A 21529-nucleotide genomic window follows, 5' to 3' on the forward strand; every position below is an offset into this window, starting at 1 on the left:
AAAATAATGAACACTGCATTTTATTTAAATCAGGAAAATAGTGCTATACCTAATGTAGGTAGGTATATTATATTTTTATTTTAATCCCGCTGGTTCAAACAGAAAACTCACCATGGACGTAAGAAATAGGTAATACATCAACTACATACCCCTATAAAAACTATTTACGATGGGACAGTGACACAATCTAGAAGAAGACAAAATAAGTGATAAAATTGACAATGTTTTAGATTTTTATATGAGGAAAGTGAGCTAATAATAAGATTGACTGGATAATAATAAGATAATATTATGAATGGAGAAAGCAATTCTAGATTAAGTAGAACATCAGAAAAAATATCAATCGCCTCCATTGCATCTGCTAGTACGAGTAGCTCACCAGACGTGGACGTTGAAGATGTCGAAACCTCGACGCGGTCGACGTACGAATTATTTTTTTGTTTGTTAAGATCATTAAGTTACACCAAAATGTTTATATTTCGTTTAGGCCGGGATTTATTTCAATGCGTTATGTTTTACTTTTTCTCGGAAAGTTTTCTTCCGAGCCATATTGTGGACTTAGTCAATGCCCAAAAAAGAATACAATTAGAACATGGATTACAAACTGCGGCATACAGCAGATATAACATCATCAGATGTGGAAATCATTCCTCTGCATCAGCAGACAATGAACAAAATTATTTCTATCAGTTGCAGAAAAGATCATCAATCGTGGAGCGTACAAGTGTCTCTGAGAAAGATCCAAAAACTATTTAAGCCATATATTTTTTTCAGTGAAGACGACATCAACTTACAATGTACATCAGCTAGTATATTATACAAAAATTCAAACAGCAGTGATAGAGAACCGATGTTTGTTATCGTGGATTCAAATTGTGAAAGCAATCCTAGTTCTGTAGAGATGGTTATTAACAAAAAAAATGTGTTTATGGAAAATTCATTAAAAAAATATAAGCGTAATGTAATACCCGAAGATATACCATGTACCAGTAGAGATCAAACAAACTTCACGCTGCCTCGGCGTCAAGATGGCGAGTCTAGAGAAGAATTGGAAATGGTAGATATAAATTTACAAAGTGAAAATGAAATCATTATTGACGAAGATAATGAGACTGAATCAGAGTCCATAGTGATTGCCTACCTCCGAAATAAAGATGCTATCGTAGATAACGATGGAATAGTTACTACCAAAAAGAAATCTTCGATGCTAGAAAATGTGCCGAAAATGGAAACAATTCCTGAAGATAAACAGTTTTCCTCATTTTCAGGGCAGCTGAGAATCGGTGATTCAATAGAATCGCAACATACTGCAGCAATGGAAAAAGAAAATAATCCACACTAAAGTACAATAAAATTGGTGTCTATAAAATGAATTTTGTAGTTATTTTGAAATAAACTACGAAAGTATTTTGAAACACCTTTGTTTTTCTGTTTAACATAGGTAACTAGTAATTTTTTTGTGATACGACAAAGGTAATCATTTATCCAAGGTACCAACACGAAAGTTTGTTGGATTGTACGAAAACTAGTATAGTTTGAACCAAATAATGAAAATGCTTTTTCAAAATATTCGCAGAAGTAGGTACCTACAAAAAAAATTATTTGTGCAGAATTTTCGGAAAATTCATTGGAAATACATATCCCATCCTACCCTGGTTCCTCACGATCACTTAGTATCGGGCCTGCCCAATCTTCAGAAACAATTCCTGAAGAAGATCCCATTTTACAGAAAACCATTGAATTCATACACCAAGACCAGGAATTTCTTATAGCAGCTGAAATCGGGAATGATAGACTTTTGGAAATTTATATAAGGTAAACTAAATAACATAAAATGTAAAATTTTATTCATTGTAAATAGGTGACATGCGAAATTTATATAGGTACATAATATATATAATTTGATATAAGTAGTTAGGTAATATTTTAAAAACATTTAATTGTCATAGGAGAGGCACCGATGTTCAACAAATCGATTACCTTGGCCGAAATGCTCTGCATTTAGCTGTTTGTTCGAATAATATTCGAGCTGTTCAAGTTCTTTTAGATGCTGGAGTAGATCCAAACATAAAAGATAAAGTTGGGATGACTCCACTTTCACTTTCACTAATGAGAAGGTTATTTTTTTATCTAAGTAACATTTGAGCACTTTTAATAATTTTTCGTAGTTACATGCTTTTAAGCAACTTCTCACCACTTGCTTCACTGGTGGAGCAAAACATCGTAAGGAAACTTACATTTCTAAGAGTTCTCCATATTGTTCTCATAGGAGTGTGAAGTCTGCCAACCAGCACATGGCCAGCATGACGGTCCAAAGCCATCTTATTCTGAGAAAAAAGCCGTGCTCAGTAGACTTACAAGTTTCGATGTTCTCAGCCATTGCTATTATTTAGTAGCTAACTAGTATTTTTATTGCTGTAATATTTAGTGTTAAATTAATTACTGTGCTAGAAAATATACTTATATTTTCCAGACCGTCATTTACCGTAGCACAACTTCTCTTTGACCACGGTGCCAGACTTATGCCTAGATCTGATCCTATGGACACTGGTCTTTTTATTCGTTAGTACCTACCTAGTATGTTCATTTTACAATTAAAAAAGGTGTACATGAATCTTTATGCTAAATAGGCACAATTTTTTTATAGAATTTGTAATGATGTGTGTACCAACGGAAGAAGAAAGCAGAATACTCAAACTTCTTATAGATAACGGAGCTACTGTAAATGATTCTCATGCTCCTGGTGGTCGACAGGCCCTTCATTTTGCAGCTATGAGCAACAATACAACATTGATTCGTATACTCGTATCACTTGGTGCTGATTTGTATATGAGGAATCACAGGGACGAAACGCCGAGAGACGTGGCAGAAACGTTTGGGTGTAATGCAGCATACGAGTTTTTGTGTGAGTTAGAGGAAGATGACTCTACATCTTCGTGTAACGAAACTAATATATAACGTTATAACATTATAACTTTAGTACTAAAGAGAATTGCAGGCGGGTGTAGTACGAGTTTAACGATCCAAAATATTTTTTAACTCCCCTGGCTGAATACCTACTCTTTACCGCTGAACTTAAATTAAGTGATTATAACGTACCTATAAATACATATAATGTAGGAAGTTCAGCTTTTTATTATCATGAATTAAGCATTTTAAGTAAGACTTTTTATTTACTTAGATATCTAGAGATATTCATAATAATAATAATTAAAAGTGGTCAACCCTACTACTCCTTTCTCTCATTAGGTACTTACTCGAAGTACAGTACTTCCTCGAAATCCATGAGGGTAACTAGTTAGTTATTCATTTTACATATTAGACAAATGGATGGGTGGGACAATTTTTAATTGGAATATCTCTGACGTGGTTGATTTTATTTGATGATTATCAAATGTAAATGTTACGGTTTTTCTTGTAAAGTAAATTATCAAAAAATTATCTCATCCAAGCATAGACTAATTGTAGGTATAGTTTTTCCGATTTTCAAGACCTATGGCCATCACTATCGCGCGATGTGACATTTGTTCTTTAGTTTCAAAGATGGCGGCCTTGTCGCAGTTGCTATTCTTTGCTAAACAATAACGAGAAAATTGATCTAACCTACTATTTTTATCACTTTTCTCAGAAATTTGGTCAAAAAGCAATATTAATAATAGTTACATATTAGGCTAATTATTTTGATAATGTGATATTAAGTTAACCCATGGCTTCCAATGTGCAAGATTCGCCTGTCGTTCAGCAGACGTTCGTTGAAGAGATAGATTACAATGAAATTCAGGAATTACAGGTATTTTCAGTGTTTACAATTGCGTATGATATTTGGTTAACTTTGTATTAATCGTAAGTTCTTGAACAGGTAGTAGGCAAGGGCGCGTTCGGAGTAGTGTGGAAAGGCCTATGGCGGAACAAATTTGTAGCTGTAAAACATATAAACTCGGAGGCTGAGAGGCGAGAGTTTGCCATCGAAGTGCGGCAGCTATCGCGCGTCTGTCACCCCAATATCGTGAGGCTATATGGAGCATGTACGCAGGGGGCCCAGGTTTGCCTTGTTATGGAGTATGCTGAAGGTGGCTCACTATACAATGTATTACATATTCGACCGAAGCCCAAATATACAGCAGCTCACGCTATGAGCTGGGCCAGGCAGTGTGCAGAGGTACCTTATATCCTATTTTCTTATAAATTTCTTTAACCTAATTTTAATCCTGAATTCTGTTTACAAAGCAATAAGCATTGATAATCTAGTTTATTTTATCACTAAGTGTAAAGAAGAGTCAGTCAGTTACTTCTATCTGTCCGACAGTGTTGATCTCAAACAGTGCTCAATGGTTGTACATAACCTGTCTGTCTAAGCTTTCCATGACCCACCTGTTTAAGTGATTTTGATGAAATTTGGTACTGAGATAGCTTTGCAGCCCAGGAAAGGAGGTATAGGTATACAATAGGTACTTGTTGTCCCAGAAATTCAAATAGTTTCCAGAAGAGTTTAAAAACCTAAATCCACCTGAAGGAAGTCGCTGGCATCATCTAGTGATATAGCTATATAAGTGTGTGAATAATTATGTATAGTTAGTATAATTACCTGTGTAAAAGCTAGATTAGCTGCAATTATTAAATATATAATTATGATAAAAAAATATATAACATTATGCCTCATAGATGTAAAAGTTTTGCGGATAAGCTTCTCTACTTGTGAGTTTTTTCTAGAATCCTATTTTAATTCATGTTTCTTGATAAGAATATTTACTTCAATTAGTTATGCATCCGTAAGTATTAGTTATGCAAGATTTTTCTGTTCTGATAAATATTTTATTTAAACAACAAATGCTGATTATGTGTCAATGTATGACTTATTTGGTTAATATAAAATAATTTCAGGGTGTTGCCTACCTCCATGCAATGAAACCAAAGCCCTTAATACACAGGGACTTGAAACCACCGAATTTATTGCTAGTTGCTGGTGGACAGAAACTGAAAATATGTGATTTTGGAACTGCGGCTGACAAAGCTACATACATGACTAATAATAAAGGCAGTGCTGCGTGGATGGCTCCTGAGGTAATAATAATAATAAGCTTTTATTAAACTGCATACATGCTCCTGAGGTAATCCATATTAATCCAATCCATTTACAAGTGTAAATTAAAAATTTATAACACCCCCCACAAGTGAAGGTTACAGTAACTTGAAAAGAGCTGATAACTTTCAAACGGCTGAACCGATTTTCTTGGATTATAGCTAAGAACACTCTCGATCAAGCTACCTTTCAAACAAAAAAAAAACTAAATTAAAATCGGTTCATTAGTTTAGGCGCTACGGTTCCACAGACATCTACACAGACACACAGATACACACGTCAAACTTATAACACCCCTCTTTTTGGGTCGGGGGTTAAAAAAGAACCAATTTCAATGACCACAAGTACAAAAAATTTAAAAAATGTTTAATTTATTTCTGAATATTTTATGTACTATACAAGAGTTAATGTAGTTCTAGTGCCAATGAGGTGCCATAATTTTTTATTATAAATCTGGATATCATAAACCAGATCTCTACTAAAACATCAGAATTTGACTAAGTACTCCTATATTTCTAATTCCAGGTGTTTGAAGGCTCATCGTATACTGAAAAGTGTGATGTATTCTCTTGGGGCATAATACTATGGGAGGTCCTATCCAGAAGAAAACCCTTCGAGGAAGGGGGTTCAGCATTTAGGATAATGTGGGCAGTACATACAGGTAATAACTATGCTGTTTTTACTCAACTGCGGCAAAGCCAAAAGGAAGGGTTATGATTTTAGCAGTCTAAGTATGTATGTATGTTTGTATGTATGTATGTATGTTTGTATCCGGATTGTGTGTTCCACCATAGGACCTAAACTGCTGGGACGATTTTAATGAATGAGGTGTCAATTGATTCGTCGTAAAGGGCCGGGTGACATAGGCTACATTTTATATGAAAAAAATTTACCTAACGGATGTTACATAAAAAAAAATGGGGGTCCCCAAAAAAATTTTTTTTTGCTACTGTATCGAGTAAGAGGTCAAATGGAAGAGGAAAAAACTCTAAGTTCATGAATATAAATGTACTACAGCATTAAAATATACCAAGCGACAGAAAAACAATAATTTTACTCTAATATTTCAGCATTTATTGAGGCGATCACAGTCGGGTATTCGTTTTCAACTTTATCTTGTTATTTAATGTCCTCAACACATTTATGACCAAGATAAAGTTCAAAACTAGAACCTAACTACTCCTCTTAATAATCCCTGAAATTATTATAGGAAAATTGTTTTTTTTTTTCACTAGATATATTTTAATATTGAACTATATTAATATTTATGAACTCTGGATTTTCTTCTGTTTCATTTTGACATCCCACTCTACACCATAGCATTAAAAAATCGGAGATGAGTTTGTTCATGTAAAATGTAGCCTATTTCACCCAGACCTTAATAATAATCTAATTTAGGCGGTATACGTAGCGCTAATATTACTGTAGATATTTTAATCATTCATTTGCATTCACGTACGGTCGGCCTCAGAATTCGAGTAGCAATTCCGCGTAACTATTGCATCAAAAACCTGTCGCACTTAACCTATTTGCATAACCGTGCCACGCAAATATGATCATTAAGGTGCTAAACGATTTACGGCCTTTGACTCTATCATTTGTATGGGATTACAGAGAGAACGCCATACTAACTAATCCTCGAAACGAAGTTAGTATAGCGCTCTCTCTGTTTGACTCTATCATTTGTACGGGATTACAGAGAGAGCGCTATACTAACTTATCCACGAAATGAAGTTAGTATAGTGCTCTCCCTGTTTGACTATCATTTGTACGGGATTACAGAGAGAGCGCTATACTAACTTATCCACGAAATGACGTTATTATAGCGCTCTCTATGATTTTGTATGGGATTACGTAACAGAAAGCGCTATACTAACTGCTTAAGGGTATAGTCTGACTGAACACATGCTGCACAAACCGCAGAACGCGCTAAGTAACGGGTTAAGTTTTGTTGGAGTCAGTTTTTAGGGTTCCGTACCTCAAAAGCAAAAACGGAACCTTTATAGGATCACTTTGTTGTCTGTCTGTCTGTATTTTTATGTATAATAGTTTTTGATTTATTGTGCAAAATGTAGGAAAAAATACCCGAGTACGGAACCCTCAGTGCGCGAGTATGACTCGCACTTGTCCGGTTTTTCTGATTACTATGAGTCATAGGTATGAGTCAAAGTTTTGACATAATTTATGAGTCAAAGTTTATATCATTAAGGATAAGATTCTGATGCCATTTAAACCATCGGTTTCGTTGTGAGAACGTGTTACTGTGGTGAATAAAATATTGTTCCTATTATTCAAACAAATATTTATTGGAACAAGATAGGACAATCTGTGCTAGTGTGTTTAATTTAAATCAAAAGGGTAAAGTCTAATAAGATCTGTTATTATAAATACTTTGATCATAAGTACACCACTTTTTAACTAGTGACAATCTTTTACTGTAATGATCAGGGTTTTATTACAACAGTTTAATACTAGATTTTTGGATTTTTAATATCATTGTAGTTTAGGAATTAGACTCTTTGCAGCTATTTCGAAAAACTTTTTAAGGAACCACATAAGTTGATTTCAAAACCTTTTCAATAAGGTCCCACTTGAGAGGGTATGCCAAAGTATTTTTTTTATTTTCATTTTAAAACATGTCTTTCAGGGAACTACCTGAATTTTTTTTTATCTGACTACACATTTTATGCACATATTTTTATAATTGTGCCTTTTAACTTTACAACAGCTGTAATAATTTCTTTAAATAATAGCTATGATGAATAGACAGACCGGAAAAAATTATAAGGACTTGTTTTACTACAAAACCCGCAAACGTAGAACTATAAATAATATATTATGTGGGATATACTTTATCTTAATTTAAAATATCTTTTTTATATTTTCAGGTCAGCGGCCAAACTTAATAGAAGGCTGCCCGGAGCCTATAGAGCAGTTGATGACACAGTGTTGGCACAAGGTGCCAGTGGAGAGACCCAGTATGGCAGAGGTAAGTTATTGGTAATGTCTAATAACAATATTAATCTAAGTTTTTTTATTCAATACATGCTTGACCACATTCACACGTGATGAAAAAGACCTACTGATTTTATAAATAAAACTTAAAATTACATACAAAAACAAAAATTCGCCAGTAGATTTCTAAAAGCAGAGAAGGATAGCTTTTTTAAAAGTATCCCTGAACAAAAATATCGACGTCTTCTGGTGCACTAGTAAACTCGTAATAAACACGATTGAGACAGTTTATTGAAGCATTTACAATCCGAGTTTGTTTTGTTTAAGTTGTTACGAAATGTTTTCTTTCTCAACTTCTTTGGAATAGTGAGAGAAAGAATTTGTAGCAGGTCAAAAGCGTCCACTTTACCACTTGCTACTTTATGAAAGAAAGTCGGTACAGCGACGAATCGCTAAAAGAAAACATGCAAGCATAATGTACAGTGCCCGGCAGGAACTATTGTACATAATACTGCCTGAAAATCAGCACTGTGGTAGTCAAATACTGCAGCATCTTGCTGAGGCAGAGCGCTTTTAGCTCACAGACACAATATTGGTCTTAGTATTTTCTTAAGTTTAATTGATAATTTGTATGAATTGTAATTTTTATTTTTATTCTTTTTTTTTGTGATTTTGTTAAACTTTTATTTATTTATTTACATTGAACTTAGAAAGAGATAACGGTTTCGTAGAGCGTTGTCTCTATCGTTAAGGTCGAAACATCACATAGGTATGATTGACAGAGACAATGCTCGGTCACCGTTTTTAACATAATATTACAAAGTATATATAAATACATATCTGTTCAGGTGGTGGAAATAATGAGAGCACTCTGTGAGTTCTTCCCCGGCGCGGATACGCCGATAAACTACGATGACCTTGAAGACGATGACGAAGAGAGCGTAGACGACGACTACCTCCTGTACAGTACTCGAGACAGCTTCGAAACCGAGAACATTGCCCCAACACACAACACACCCTTCACAGACGAAACGTGCTCCAATCCCGTTCTATACAGACACGCCGCAAAACATTCACCCAACATCTCCCCAAGACCGAGAAGCTTCGTCGAGTCCCAAGTCAGCCGCCTCCAGAACTTAATGGCTAACGAGAACCAACCGAAAATTAACGATCCGCAGGAGCAAAGAGCAACCGTCAAAATCCCCCAACAGTTCAGGAGGGACACGCATTTAGAACCGGGGAGCTCAGTAACTATCAACAGAACATCTAGCTCCCCCGTACCATCTGAAAGGATTCAAATGCCGAGTGAAGGAAGCACTCCTCAAGACACTTTACGGGTATTCAGAAGCCCTGTCGTTTTCAGCGAAAGCTCATCCCCTAGAGGAATTTCTCCTATAGTGAATTATAACATCGGTAACATGAATCCTCGGCATATAGACATAGATCAATACTGGAATAGAGAGAATGATAAGCTGTCGCCGGCTAGCAGGACGCCGTCCGCATTGAGTACGAACTCTATGAGGAAGGAGGATTATAATCAGAACTACTGTGATAGACTGAGTGCAGCGAACAGTCCAAATCCATTGCAGTACAATGGAAACACGTCACAGAGGCTGCAGGTGGATCCTAGATATCAAACTCCGTTACAAATTGAAGTTGATCCTGTAAGTATCCCATAGTAAATTTTTAATTTTTACACAAGCATGAAAGGGTCTTAATTGCACTCTTTGTTGTTTGAGGATGGTTATATGGATATAATGTCATAATCATACCACCATTGTCACTCTGGAGAGCATACTACTCTTCTCTGAGCTGTTTTATCAAACATCTTATGTTTTAGTTTAATTAAGTGAGCTAAAACAAACTAATCCCCAAACAGTGCATTGGATTATGACAAAATATAAGATTTTTTTAATGCATAGGTTATAAAACGTCACAACAAATTCAATATGGTGGATATGACAAAAAAATACAAAATATCCAGTTGGCACTGTCCAAGTACTTCAAAATATGCGAGATAAAAAATATTATTCTCTAGGAATAATATTTTTTCCAAAAATATAAATGATTTATGTAAATCTATACTAATAAATAAAATTGGAGTGTCTGTCTGTAATTTTGAAATAACTACCGCATACTAAGGTCACGTGGTTATTTGAACGATAGTATAACTGAATCACACGTTTTTAAAAATTTTGTCTGTCTGTCTGTCTGTTTGAAAAGGCTAATCTTGGGAACGGCTGAACCGATTTTGACGGGATTTTCACAGACAAGTAGAGAATTGACCAGGAAGTAACATAGGCTACTTTTTTAACCGACTTTCAAAAAGGGAGTTGTGTTTTTCTACCTATGTACACCGAAATCTCCGAGATTTCTGAACCGATTTGCGTCATTTCTTTTTTAATCGATAGAGGAACTTTGCGACATTGTTTCATAAAAAATTTGGAGTCCAACTCCTCAATCCTGATGCTGCAGGGATCTGACCAATCCACGCGGGCGAAGCTGCGGGCATCAGCTAGTATAATATAAATATGAGCCATTCCTCCATGGTGGTATTTTATTTATTTTCCTTCATGGTGGAATAGGCACGTTTTTGTTTTTGAATGTTAGCTTTTATTCCGTTTATCCACCCTAAAACAGCCATCCAATGTACACTTGGAAATTTATGTATCTATATCCACCCCCACTAAAAATAATTACAAATTCGCCGTCCAGAAGGGATAAATGTACACACATTTCCGAGTATACATCCTAAGGCTGTTTTAGGGTGGATAAACGGAATAAGCCATTCTTTAGAGCAATATGAAAACACGATGCCTTAATTTCCAGAACACGTGGGAATTAAAGGACTTCCGAGACTCGCTCAACAACTACGACGGATACATAGAACTTAAAAACCACGGCGGCTTCGATAAGTTTATACCAGTGGGTGAGTGCCTTTTGCTTTATATTACCTTTTAAAATTTTTGCCATGTTTCGTGAAAATCTTTCCACAATCTATGATTGCTTTTTTTTTTAACCCCCGACCAAAAAAGAGGGGTGTTATAAGTTTGACGTGTGTATCTGTGTATCTGTGTGTCTGTGTATCTGTGTATCTGTGTGTCTGTGTATCTGTGTATCTGTGTATCTGTGTATCTGTCTGTGGCATCGTAGCGCCTAAACGAATGAACCGATTTTAATTTAGTTTTTTTTGTTTGAAAGGTGGCTTGATCGAGAGTGTTCTTAGCTATAATCCAAAAAAATTGGTTCAGCCGTTTAAGAGTTATCAGCTCTTTTCTAGTTTTCTTGTAGAAAAGAAGGTTAGATAACCGTTAGGTTCTTAATATTAAGTCAATTGACAAATGTCAAGCTGTCAAGATGGACGTTGCCTAGATATACATTATTATTTATTTGAAAATGATGTTTTGGAAAATGTTTGGAAAACTCCAAGTTTTTGAAAGTTATCAGCTCTTTTCTAGTTACTGTAACCTTCACTGGTCGGGGGTGTTGAAAATTTTTAATTTACACTTGTTATATGCGTGAGTCTATCAATAGTATCTATTCATTTTCATGTTTAGACTCATATTTCTCCAGAAAAAATAAAATTTAAAAATGAAGCAAAACTATACTTACTAGTCACAATTGAATTATGTAACTTTCTTTCTTATTGATATTTTAAATATTTTAAAAGTTCGACTGACTATGTAAAGCTCAAATCTGGATCTGGTAACTTGAGATTTAGTGTGTAGTTTCTATTTTTTTAAGAGAATAAAAAGAAGAGAGAGTGTTATTTTGAAAACTTCCAATGGGATCTAAGAAAAACCTAAATCCGTGCATCAGATCAGATCTAAATGCATATACCCCTTATCAATTTATACACAGTATCGGACTTGCCAGTATGGTGGTAAATAGCCACGGCCGTAGCTTCCCATCAGACTAGACCAGAGACAATTTGGAAATTATAAATTCCGAAATGCCAACCCTGTACCGTAAAATTAAACTATCAGTATGATTTTATTACATTCCACCACAAGTGAGTTAGGAATATTGTAATAGTAGCTGATGGCCGCGATTTCATTCGCGTGGATTTTTAATATCCCTTGGGAACTCTCTGATTTTCCGGGATAAAAAGTAGCCTATGTCACTCTTCAGGTCATTAACTAGACCCATGCAAAAAATCAAGTCAATCCATGACGACGTCTCAGTTGCGACGTGATTGAAGGACAAAACAACAAACAAACACACATTCTCATTTATAATATTGGTAGTGATTGTGTCTAAATGTAGCTATGAGTCAATCCGCACGTCCTGGCACAGGACATCGTTCCGATGGCATTGCTCATGCGCATGATGCATTGGTTTAACTTTAGACCACAGCTTTGTACCGTTTTGATAGATGCCGGGGAATTTGTTTTCATATGTCCTTTTGATCTATTTTGTGTGCTTGGTTAGATGCATCATGCAACATTGTTGGGATTAATAATGACGGGAGAATGGATGGGCACAAAATACTATCTGAGAATGATACTATTAATACTTACTTCCCGCGACTTCGTCCGCGTAGATTGAAGTTTTTTAACAATCCCGTGGGAACTCTTGCTTTTCCGGGATAAAAGTTGCCTATGTCAATTTTCGGGACGCAAGCTACCTCTGCACCTCATATAAATCAGTTAAACAGATGGGCTTTTAAGAATCCCGTGGGAACTCTTTGATTTCCTAGGATAAAAAGTAGCCTGTCCTTCCCCAGTGTGTCAGCTAGATCTGCAACTTTCATCAAACACGGTTAAACTGTTGAGCCGTGAAAAGCTAGCAAATAGACAGATCGCTTCCGCATTTATAATATTAGTATGAAGGTATGGATTTGTCAATTTTCTTAAAAATAATTTTTGTTTTTTGTTCTGATTGGGTCGAACGCAAATGTAGAATTAAAAAATTGGGAGTCCGAGGAGACTGCCGGCATTTATATAGATGCAAAGATAGATAAGCATGCATTAAAATAAGATTTACTAATTAGATGCTATCTCCCTTTTTGGCACGAATTAGTATATGACATAATTTAAGCAGTTTTGGCATAGCACACGTCCATTGCATAGTGCATTGTATTTCCTTTTGTTTGGCCAGGTGCTGGTTTACATAATGACACTGTGTGTAATACACTTAATGTGTTAATCTAAGGTCTTTAATCCTCAAAACCAACTCCTTCCATTTGACTAGAATGTATCTATGCTTCTATCTATCTATCTATGCTTCTGTATCTAGTGTCAAAGCCGGCAGTTCGGCTCCCTAAATTGATTTATAGTTGGAATTCCTAGAGTAATGAAGACCTTTGTACCATAGAACATCGAGAAACCGTGAATGTTGGCATTTCTGTGTGATCATCCGCTGAGGTATGACATGTCCTTACGTCGTCTTTTCTGCCACGTATAGATTCCAGGCAAAGGCGCTTTAACATCTAGGCCACATCATTGTTAATAAAGGGAAGTCATATCTCTTTGTGTGTTTTATCACAGTGCAAAGTGCAAAGTGGAGTGTTCCGAGGAGTATTTTAAGCTGATACCACCTTATCTGTTCTCTGATCGCACATTTAAAGAATGTACAGATGTTGTCGGCACTTGCGTGAATATTTCCGACATAGTGTCAGCTACCATTCACAATAATATAGGAGGTTGTATCGCATTGCAACGTATAAGCTAGTTTATATGAAAACTAGTATAAATAGAAACGGTAATATCTTTAACCACACTAGTTTAATGTGGGACATTAAACTGATTGCTTTGGTTTATTTCGTGCAATATTCAGACGGTAGTTCTCAGAAACGCAGCAGAAGTGATTGCCTGCAATATGATAACAAATAACAGGGCAAAATATCAAACGTTACTCATCCGTGTTTTGTCCCATTTAACTTCATTTTCTCTCGCTACTTTCATCAGTCAGTGCCAAAACGTTCGATTTAAATTTGTCGGTCACAATAAACATATAAATCGCCTTTACATTTTAATGTGATCTAATTCTCGTTTGATAAAATCAAACGAGCATCACTTAGGCCGTTTTAAGTTCGTACAATGACAGCATAAGTAATTTTTTTTAAATAAAAATTTGATAAATATTTATGTCAAAGCTTAACATTTTTTGGAGCACCACCCAGATGTCATTTTGCGCTGTACTGTCATGTTTTCTGCGCATAAAACTATACGTGACCTATTTCCTCTGCCCACGCAATTTTTCGTACAGAAAAATGAATGAACGAAAATTCGTTTCTACAAAGATTCGGCCGAATACAAGAGTTATTTTTAGCTCAGCTATTCATACGGTATGACCATAATAGACCGAACGTACCGCTTCAGTTTAGGTGCATTTATAATTTCAGCGTTTATGTAGAGCGGTGTTCTGTCCAGATGTGGCTCGGGACGGTCCCGACATGAGTCACGATTCTCGGAAGAGGCCGCGACTATTTTAGACTGTGTCCGCTTACCTTCTAGGAACCGGGTGCTGTGGGACCAACGACCGATCGCAACACTAAAGTATTGTTAGATCTCGAACGAGGTTCCTTTTGCTTGTAGCAGTTCCTTGTTGTATTCTCGCTACGCCATTTCTGTTTGCCTCCGAGAAACTTTAAACTTCCTCATAAACTTGCAATTCCAAGATCTATTATGTTAGTCAGAATTCAAAGGAGCTTTTTCAGTCTATTTTTCTTTTTCACATTATTTATAACCCGAAGTTGATACCCGATTTTCCGTGCGTTAAAAGCAATGTCTCGCTAATGTCAGAATGGGTTATGCGTACGAGCTTAGGAGGTATAGAGTAATTAATTAGCTTAGCTTAATAGGCTTGACGGACTCTGTCGTTTGCTTCCGAATTGCATCAGGATATTTATAGAAATTAAACTAGAGAATTCGCTTTTGTCCTGCAGGTTAAACAGCGAAAACATGTAAGGCATTTTCATGATAGAAAAGTTACCGATAGTCTAGTAAGTTCTCAGTAATTTAAAGGATACCATAACCATTCGCGTTATAAACTTTATATGTTTATTACTTTCTGGATAGGAAGTTTACGGAGATTTTTAATAGTTTTCGAGTGAAGCAAGCGGCATACCTCGCGGCGCGTGCCCTGCTGAGTCAAGCCCAGGCCGCATACGTCAATGCGGTAAGAACAGCACCGCCGTAAAGTAAATAAGTCGTAATATTTTCATGGGTGCCGCCGCGGCGGGCATCTCGGCCCGTTATGCGCTGCTCAAATAAACACATGTGTTGATTTTTATACAGTAAAACTCGCTTTTGAGAGCCGCTCTACCCTAGCTTTATCGATTCACGCTAACGATCACACAAAACGAATACACATCTATTGAATAGTCCATTACCGCATAAATTCATCGATCTGCTACAGAAATCTTTTTAATTTACTTAACTATGAATTTTTAACGTGAAATTTGTTTTCGGAATGATACTGACTCATTTCAGCATCTATTTACGAGTATTGAGACTTGTCTGCATAAAAGCTTCGCGGCAATCTTCAATCAAAGAGTAAACTGTTTGCGCGAAACTTCCCAATCGATTAGTCACGCTATATCCCGTATTGTTAAATTAAGCCGACACATTTGTCCGATGTCAACAGGAACGCATCGTGAGTGCACGCATGAATCAGCTCGATACAATTAATCTAATTTAAGGTTATCGGGGAGGCATGGGACGGGATCGTCGTCGCACAGTCTCGCGCCGCCGCCGCGCCCGTCGCATCTCCGCCGCTGCACTCTGGTGCATATTTGACGCGCGTCCTCTCACTCCGCTGCTTAGACCGCGGTCCGCGAATGCGTATCCACACGTAACCGAAGCGTATGCTATCAAGGACGATCGATGTTATAGCTTAGTGAGATGCCGAAATCGGACTGTTCTGTTCAAGTTTCGATAACAGTGCAACCGAATCGCAATAAGTTGGAAGTGTTTGTTGACGTTTTCATGAGTGAGTGTTTATTTTTTTTATTAGGTAATATTCAGGCACTTGCTAGGAATATAAAGCAGCTAAATAATACTGTCCTAGCACTAAGTGCATTCAAGACTAAAAAATCAGTAAAAAGTAAGATTTGTTTGACAACAGTTTCGTTCACTTCAAAGAAATAAATTAGTATGTACTATCTTTTTTTTTCTATTCCATTACAAGTTAGCCCTTAACTGTAATTTCACCTAAGTAAGTGATGATGCAGTCTAAGATGGAAGCGGGTTAACTTAGAATGGGTATGATAGTTTTATTAAACCCCCATACCTACCGCATATTGGTTTCTACACGGCATCGTACCGGAACGCTAAATCGCTTGACGGCACGACTTTTGCCGGTAAGATGGTAACTAGCCTCGGCTGTAGCCTCCAAGCAGACAAATCTATTGTATACCTTAAATAAGGAATGACAATAAATTTGCATAATATTTTTACGTAGAAAAAATTATTGCAACGTCTATTTGAAATTATTTCGATCAATTATCCAATATTTGTACAATTTGAAATATTTTTAATTCCCTACTAACTAAACAGCTTTACAGTCTTAAAGGCCGTAAAAAGGTGTAAAATTGATTTCAAACTACGGAAATATAATATATAAATATAGCTCACCCTACTTTTAAATGTCACTGTTCACACTTAGATGTAAATATTATATTATATTCCGTAGTTTAAAGGCAACTTAAAATTCATTACCACCGGACTTACCTTTAATTTCCTACTAACTGCAGCTTTACAGCAAAGGCCGTAATAAAGTGGGAAATTCACCACCAGACCTACCTTTGACGATCAAAAGAGCATGTAAAAGTCTAATTTGATTGAATATATTTTGATTTGGTTTCATTATAGATCTTTAAATAAACGGTTGCTTTAACCGTTCTCGAGATATGTATTTAAATCTGAATCATGTCTTCAGAATAACATTATGTTCTTAATAAATTTACATGTAGGTATAATTTTCCAAACAGAATATGCTACTAATATTATAAATGCTAAAGTGTGCTAGGTTGTCCTTCAATCACGCTGCAACGGATCAACTGATCGATGTAATTTTTGTATGGATATAATCAAAGACCTTGAAAGGAGATTGACTTTTTATTTCGGAAAATTAACGGGGTTTTTTTTTTTTATTATTTATTTAAACCAAAGTATAGTTTCACATATTGTTTCCACTTGACACCCTGAAACTCTCTTGAGTTTATATGGATGTTGCACATTCCTTAAATATTAAATATATTACAAATACAAATTGTTAAACAAATTGAAACTGAAAGGTAGGTACTTATGTTAACTACGTGTTACAGAACACTCTCAATATCGTCGCACCGCGCAACCGAGCAACAAACACCTAAACACCTAAATCCTCTTCCAGTCAAGAAGTAATTAACTGGTTACCGGCATGCGTTGCAATGTCTTTTCAATTTTACGACTCACGTGCCACCTATTGATGGTATTGCAGAAGTCTTCACGCAAGTGTCAATAACAACTGTTCAAAGTTTCAACATAACAATGCGCCGCATTAGTATGCCTACGTAAATAATACACAGACGTTAATTTTATATATAAGAAGATTTGCTCTCGGCCTCGGCTGCGTAAAGTTCGGTTCAAGCCAGGATTCTTGCTTAACCCATTTTAATCTGGGAAAGTCCTTTCTAAGCTGGATCAATGGTTTTGCGTGATTCGCGTACTAACAGTCAGAAAACGGGTAGTCAGTCAGCTTTTCCTTTCATATACATAGACGATAGAAGATGCAACCCTAAAGTAATTGGTCATTTTACACACTAGGCAGATATTAGCAGTAAAGCAACAGATATCCTCTCAAAACCGAGAATCACGCGGCACATTTATAATCCCAACAAACGATAGCCGACAGTGAAATAATAGGCTGTCAAAAGGCATTGCCAAATTTTCTCGGCTAGTGGCTATCTAGCGTCGAGTGACGCTTTCGACGGCCCAATGAGTCATTTCTAATTATTTTATGACGGTATATGAGGGTTAGTATGAGATTTTATATATCTCCAACATTGCGAGCGTCGCAACTCGAATCGCATGAACGTTAAAGTAAATTGGATCTTAATTGCCTCGTTTTAAACTCAAGTTCATCAATATATTAGCTGCAGCAAGCGCTCTAAGCGAAATAATTTTTTTATTCATCATAGGCGCACGCTTGACCACGATCACACCTGATGGGAAGTAATTATGTGGCCTAAGATCACGGTAGTGCTGACTCCATGAATTTCCAATGAAGTTCACTTTACTCTGACGTCACTCTGTTTCGACTTTCGACGCTCGAACTTTATTTACTTTGGCGTGAAGTGAAATCCCATACTAATCCTACTGGGCACTTTGTAGTAAACAATTAGATAGTTGCTTAATTCAAAATGTCTGCGTCGCATACGGCAACATTGAATTGACCGTTGATCAAAATATAGGCCGCTTTTGGAACAAGCAGATTCCTGCTAATTATTCGCCCGCTTACCGGGGAGTTTTGGAACATCATAAGTATTGTGCGACATGTTACTTTAACATTGAAAAAATGCGCCGAATTCAGAATCTCCTTTTTTGGAAGTCATTAATAAGGCATTATATATTATTAATTATTTATTAATACACGCTTATAATATTAATATTTCGTCAATGTTTTATTGTCTCGCCCTTTTATATAATCTATCTATCCATCTTCTTCTAATATTATAAGTGCGAAAGTGTGTCTGTCTGTCTGTCTGCCTGCTACCTTTTCACGGCCCAACAGTTTAATCGATTCTGGTAGAGGGTAAGCTTATATCCCGGGGACGGACATAGGCTACTTTTTATCCCAGAAAACCAAAAAGTTCCCAAGAGATTCCTAAAAACTCATCCGCTTAACCGATTTGTATGTTTGGTACCGAGGTAGCTTGCGTCCCTGTAATTGACATAGGCAGAATGTTAATAAAGCAATTCACAGACATCATGTCATCGTCGCTCTTGTTACATTCACATACAAATAGATACAGTTGTTTACTCTTTTGTTGTACTCACACGAGATCTCAAACGATGTAACAACCGGTCTTTGAAGTTCCCAAAATAATAATATTGTTTACGTGTCCGTTAATCAGATAGACCCTTTTGCTCTTAAAACTTGTTTGTTGATCTCTTCAGATTTACGTTTGTATTCTAAACGACCACTACGGGATTCTGAGTATCGGTGACTCTTAAACTGACTCTACATTACAACCCACATTACGCGTCTGCCGCGAGATCCGCACGTGCATTTTCAGCATGAAAGGTGCGCGTTATTTCTGCATCACATATCGCCTGCAGACACGCGAAAATTTTCGTATTCACTTGAGGTAGCCAAAGTCGAGACAGTGCAGTGAGGTTCAAGTGGAGACACTGCCTCAAACTGCTGGTTTGTGTGTGTGCTGTGATTAGCTGAATTTATGGTAGTCTTGTTGTAACAATGCATTGTAGCCAATAGAGAGCGAACGTTGACCAATCAGGTGATTACAATCATAACACTGTTGTAATTTTACCGTAATCAAGCCGCTGAATCACATCACATCATAAGGCTTTCGCCGAGAGCCGAGATACGGTTTAACGGTTTTTGTCGGGCTCAAAATTGCGTTCTGAGCATATGACTCTTGCGGCCAGCGCCATCTGCCTCTAATATGCGATCAGTTTTATTGCTAAACTTCATTTAACCGTGGAAATGTTTCTCTTACTAAAATCAAAACAATAAGTGTATGGAAAATAAATGGGGAGCGGTGAGACATTTTGCAGACGGCGCTTAGCGTGATTCAGTCTAGAACACGATTGCCTTTATATCGTTTGATGGTGGTGCGCAACCGGCCGTTGGCATCACAGAGAGGAATGACTAACCGGCTCTCTCGGCCCGCTCTACATACAATCAAAATATGTGACAAGTTTATTTCTATTCGGAACAACACATCTATATCTGTATTTTACTATTATAAACAGCAAAACATGTATTTCTGTACGTTGAATTTATTTTGAAACAAATTATTAATGTTGTAATTGATTTAGGCGCAAAGCACTCCGGTAAAGCCGAATCGCTTTCTGAAACTAAGCTTAAGTTTTACAGGTATATTGAGGCGTGAGATAATACCAAGCATGCCCAAGCGCAGCACGCGTCCTCTGTGTTTTGTTTTCAGTATACCAGAATCATCAGAATTTCATCAGTATGTCAAAAATCAAAATACATAAAGCTCAGTTTAGGTGAGTACTTATTATATAAAATCCACTCCGTCTGTTTGCGCTGGCCCCTAGACTTCGTTTATAATTGGCAGAATAGAGAAACCGTGAGAACTTATGAGGTGTTCGGAACTGAACCATATGGTTCCTCAGTATTCCCTGAATATGGCTAACTGGAATAACTACATTTCCTACAAGGTACCAGCACTGCAGCTGTAATGTATACCTATAATATTATGTAGAGATTATAAAAACCTAATTTATTGGCGTTTTCATTACTAATTATAAAGTTAAATTGCACGGACGGTATTGATATACTGAAAAAGAAGTACATATCATAAGACTCCGTTTTATTTACAACGCACAACAGACGGAAACGTTTAAGTGCGGAAACCAGCCCAGAGAGAAGAAGAAGACTCCGTTTTCTGTGCGGTGGAGAAATTGATGTCTTCTATAATGAACGCATAGACAACGTCTCGAGTTTTCACTAGTTTTCGATATATCGCTTCTCAGTGAAGAACATCTGCGGATTTTTTTGACGACATAAGTAGGTCGGGGCTTGCGCCTGCGTCATTTGCCCGGTTGCTTACCAGCGCTTACGTTTACGCGAAAACGTTACTCCTATGACCTCGATGCTCGCACAGCATCTCGTTAACTCGTGCTCTTGCCGACGGAGTAACATCGCCCACCCAGCCCAACAAGATTGTTCTTCCCCTAAACTACTAATTATTTTACGTTTTATAGTTATCATTTTTTTTCTCACAAAAAAAAAATATCGATGATATTGCATTCTGCTAGAAATATGAAAATATTATCTAATTTGTACCAATTTATAAGTTTAATTTTAAATGACTTGTTTAAGAAGATTAAAATATTCGATGCCTCATGCCCTGTTCAATCAACAGTGTATTTTTTTAATTAATTCAAAATAATGATCCCACTTTTCTGTTTAAGGTACAAAAAATATCGGATTAAAGATATGTAGTAGATATGTTTATACACTTTTTAACTATAGTAAGTATCACCTGATCCGTTTCTCGCGGAAAAACCTCGAAAGCGCGTGATACGCGTGCGTGTAAAACGGCATTGAAAAATTCGATCGAGGATGGTATGTTGTTCATTAACCCAACCGCAACATCTTATATAATCGATTTCTTTAATTTTAATAAGGAACTTTTTTCATTTATGTCTTTGTCCTTACTACCTAGTTAGGAACAAAGAAATTAATGAAAAAGTTTTTGGTGCATAATTTAAACTAGCAACCCCAATCACTTTTCTCCATCCATCCATTCATCAGTCTGTATGCTGAGTGTTTCTCTGGGGAATAGGATCTACA

The 21529-nt window shown here is 36.5% G+C and overlaps 2 protein-coding genes across 2 annotated transcripts in view; both read left to right on the forward strand.

Annotated features, from left to right (window-relative positions):
- Positions 1 to 38: 38 nt before the first annotated feature.
- On the forward strand, positions 39 to 2958 carry LOC123874018 (potassium channel AKT1-like). Its single transcript, XM_045919162.1, has 5 exons — positions 39 to 422; positions 1611 to 1815; positions 1950 to 2117; positions 2474 to 2562; positions 2648 to 2958. Exons 1-5 carry the CDS (start codon positions 398 to 400, stop codon positions 2956 to 2958), a joined length of 798 nt encoding a protein of 265 aa, XP_045775118.1. The 5' UTR covers positions 39 to 397.
- A 587-nt stretch (positions 2959 to 3545) lies between these two features.
- The window catches only part of LOC123874001 (mitogen-activated protein kinase kinase kinase 7-like), a 32254-nt gene continuing 14270 nt past the window's right edge, over positions 3546 to 21529 (forward strand). Inside the window, exons 1-7 of the mRNA XM_045919141.1 lie at positions 3546 to 3790; positions 3860 to 4159; positions 4882 to 5061; positions 5606 to 5741; positions 7969 to 8069; positions 8884 to 9699; positions 10865 to 10964. Of these exons, the coding sequence (XP_045775097.1) occupies positions 3707 to 3790; positions 3860 to 4159; positions 4882 to 5061; positions 5606 to 5741; positions 7969 to 8069; positions 8884 to 9699; positions 10865 to 10964 (1717 nt within the window). The 5' untranslated portion in view covers positions 3546 to 3706. The remainder of the gene's footprint in view (positions 3791 to 3859; positions 4160 to 4881; positions 5062 to 5605; positions 5742 to 7968; positions 8070 to 8883; positions 9700 to 10864; positions 10965 to 21529) is intronic.

This window comes from Maniola jurtina, chromosome 17 (assembly GCF_905333055.1).
Source record: "Maniola jurtina chromosome 17, ilManJurt1.1, whole genome shotgun sequence".
Taxonomy (NCBI): domain Eukaryota; kingdom Metazoa; phylum Arthropoda; class Insecta; order Lepidoptera; family Nymphalidae; genus Maniola; species Maniola jurtina.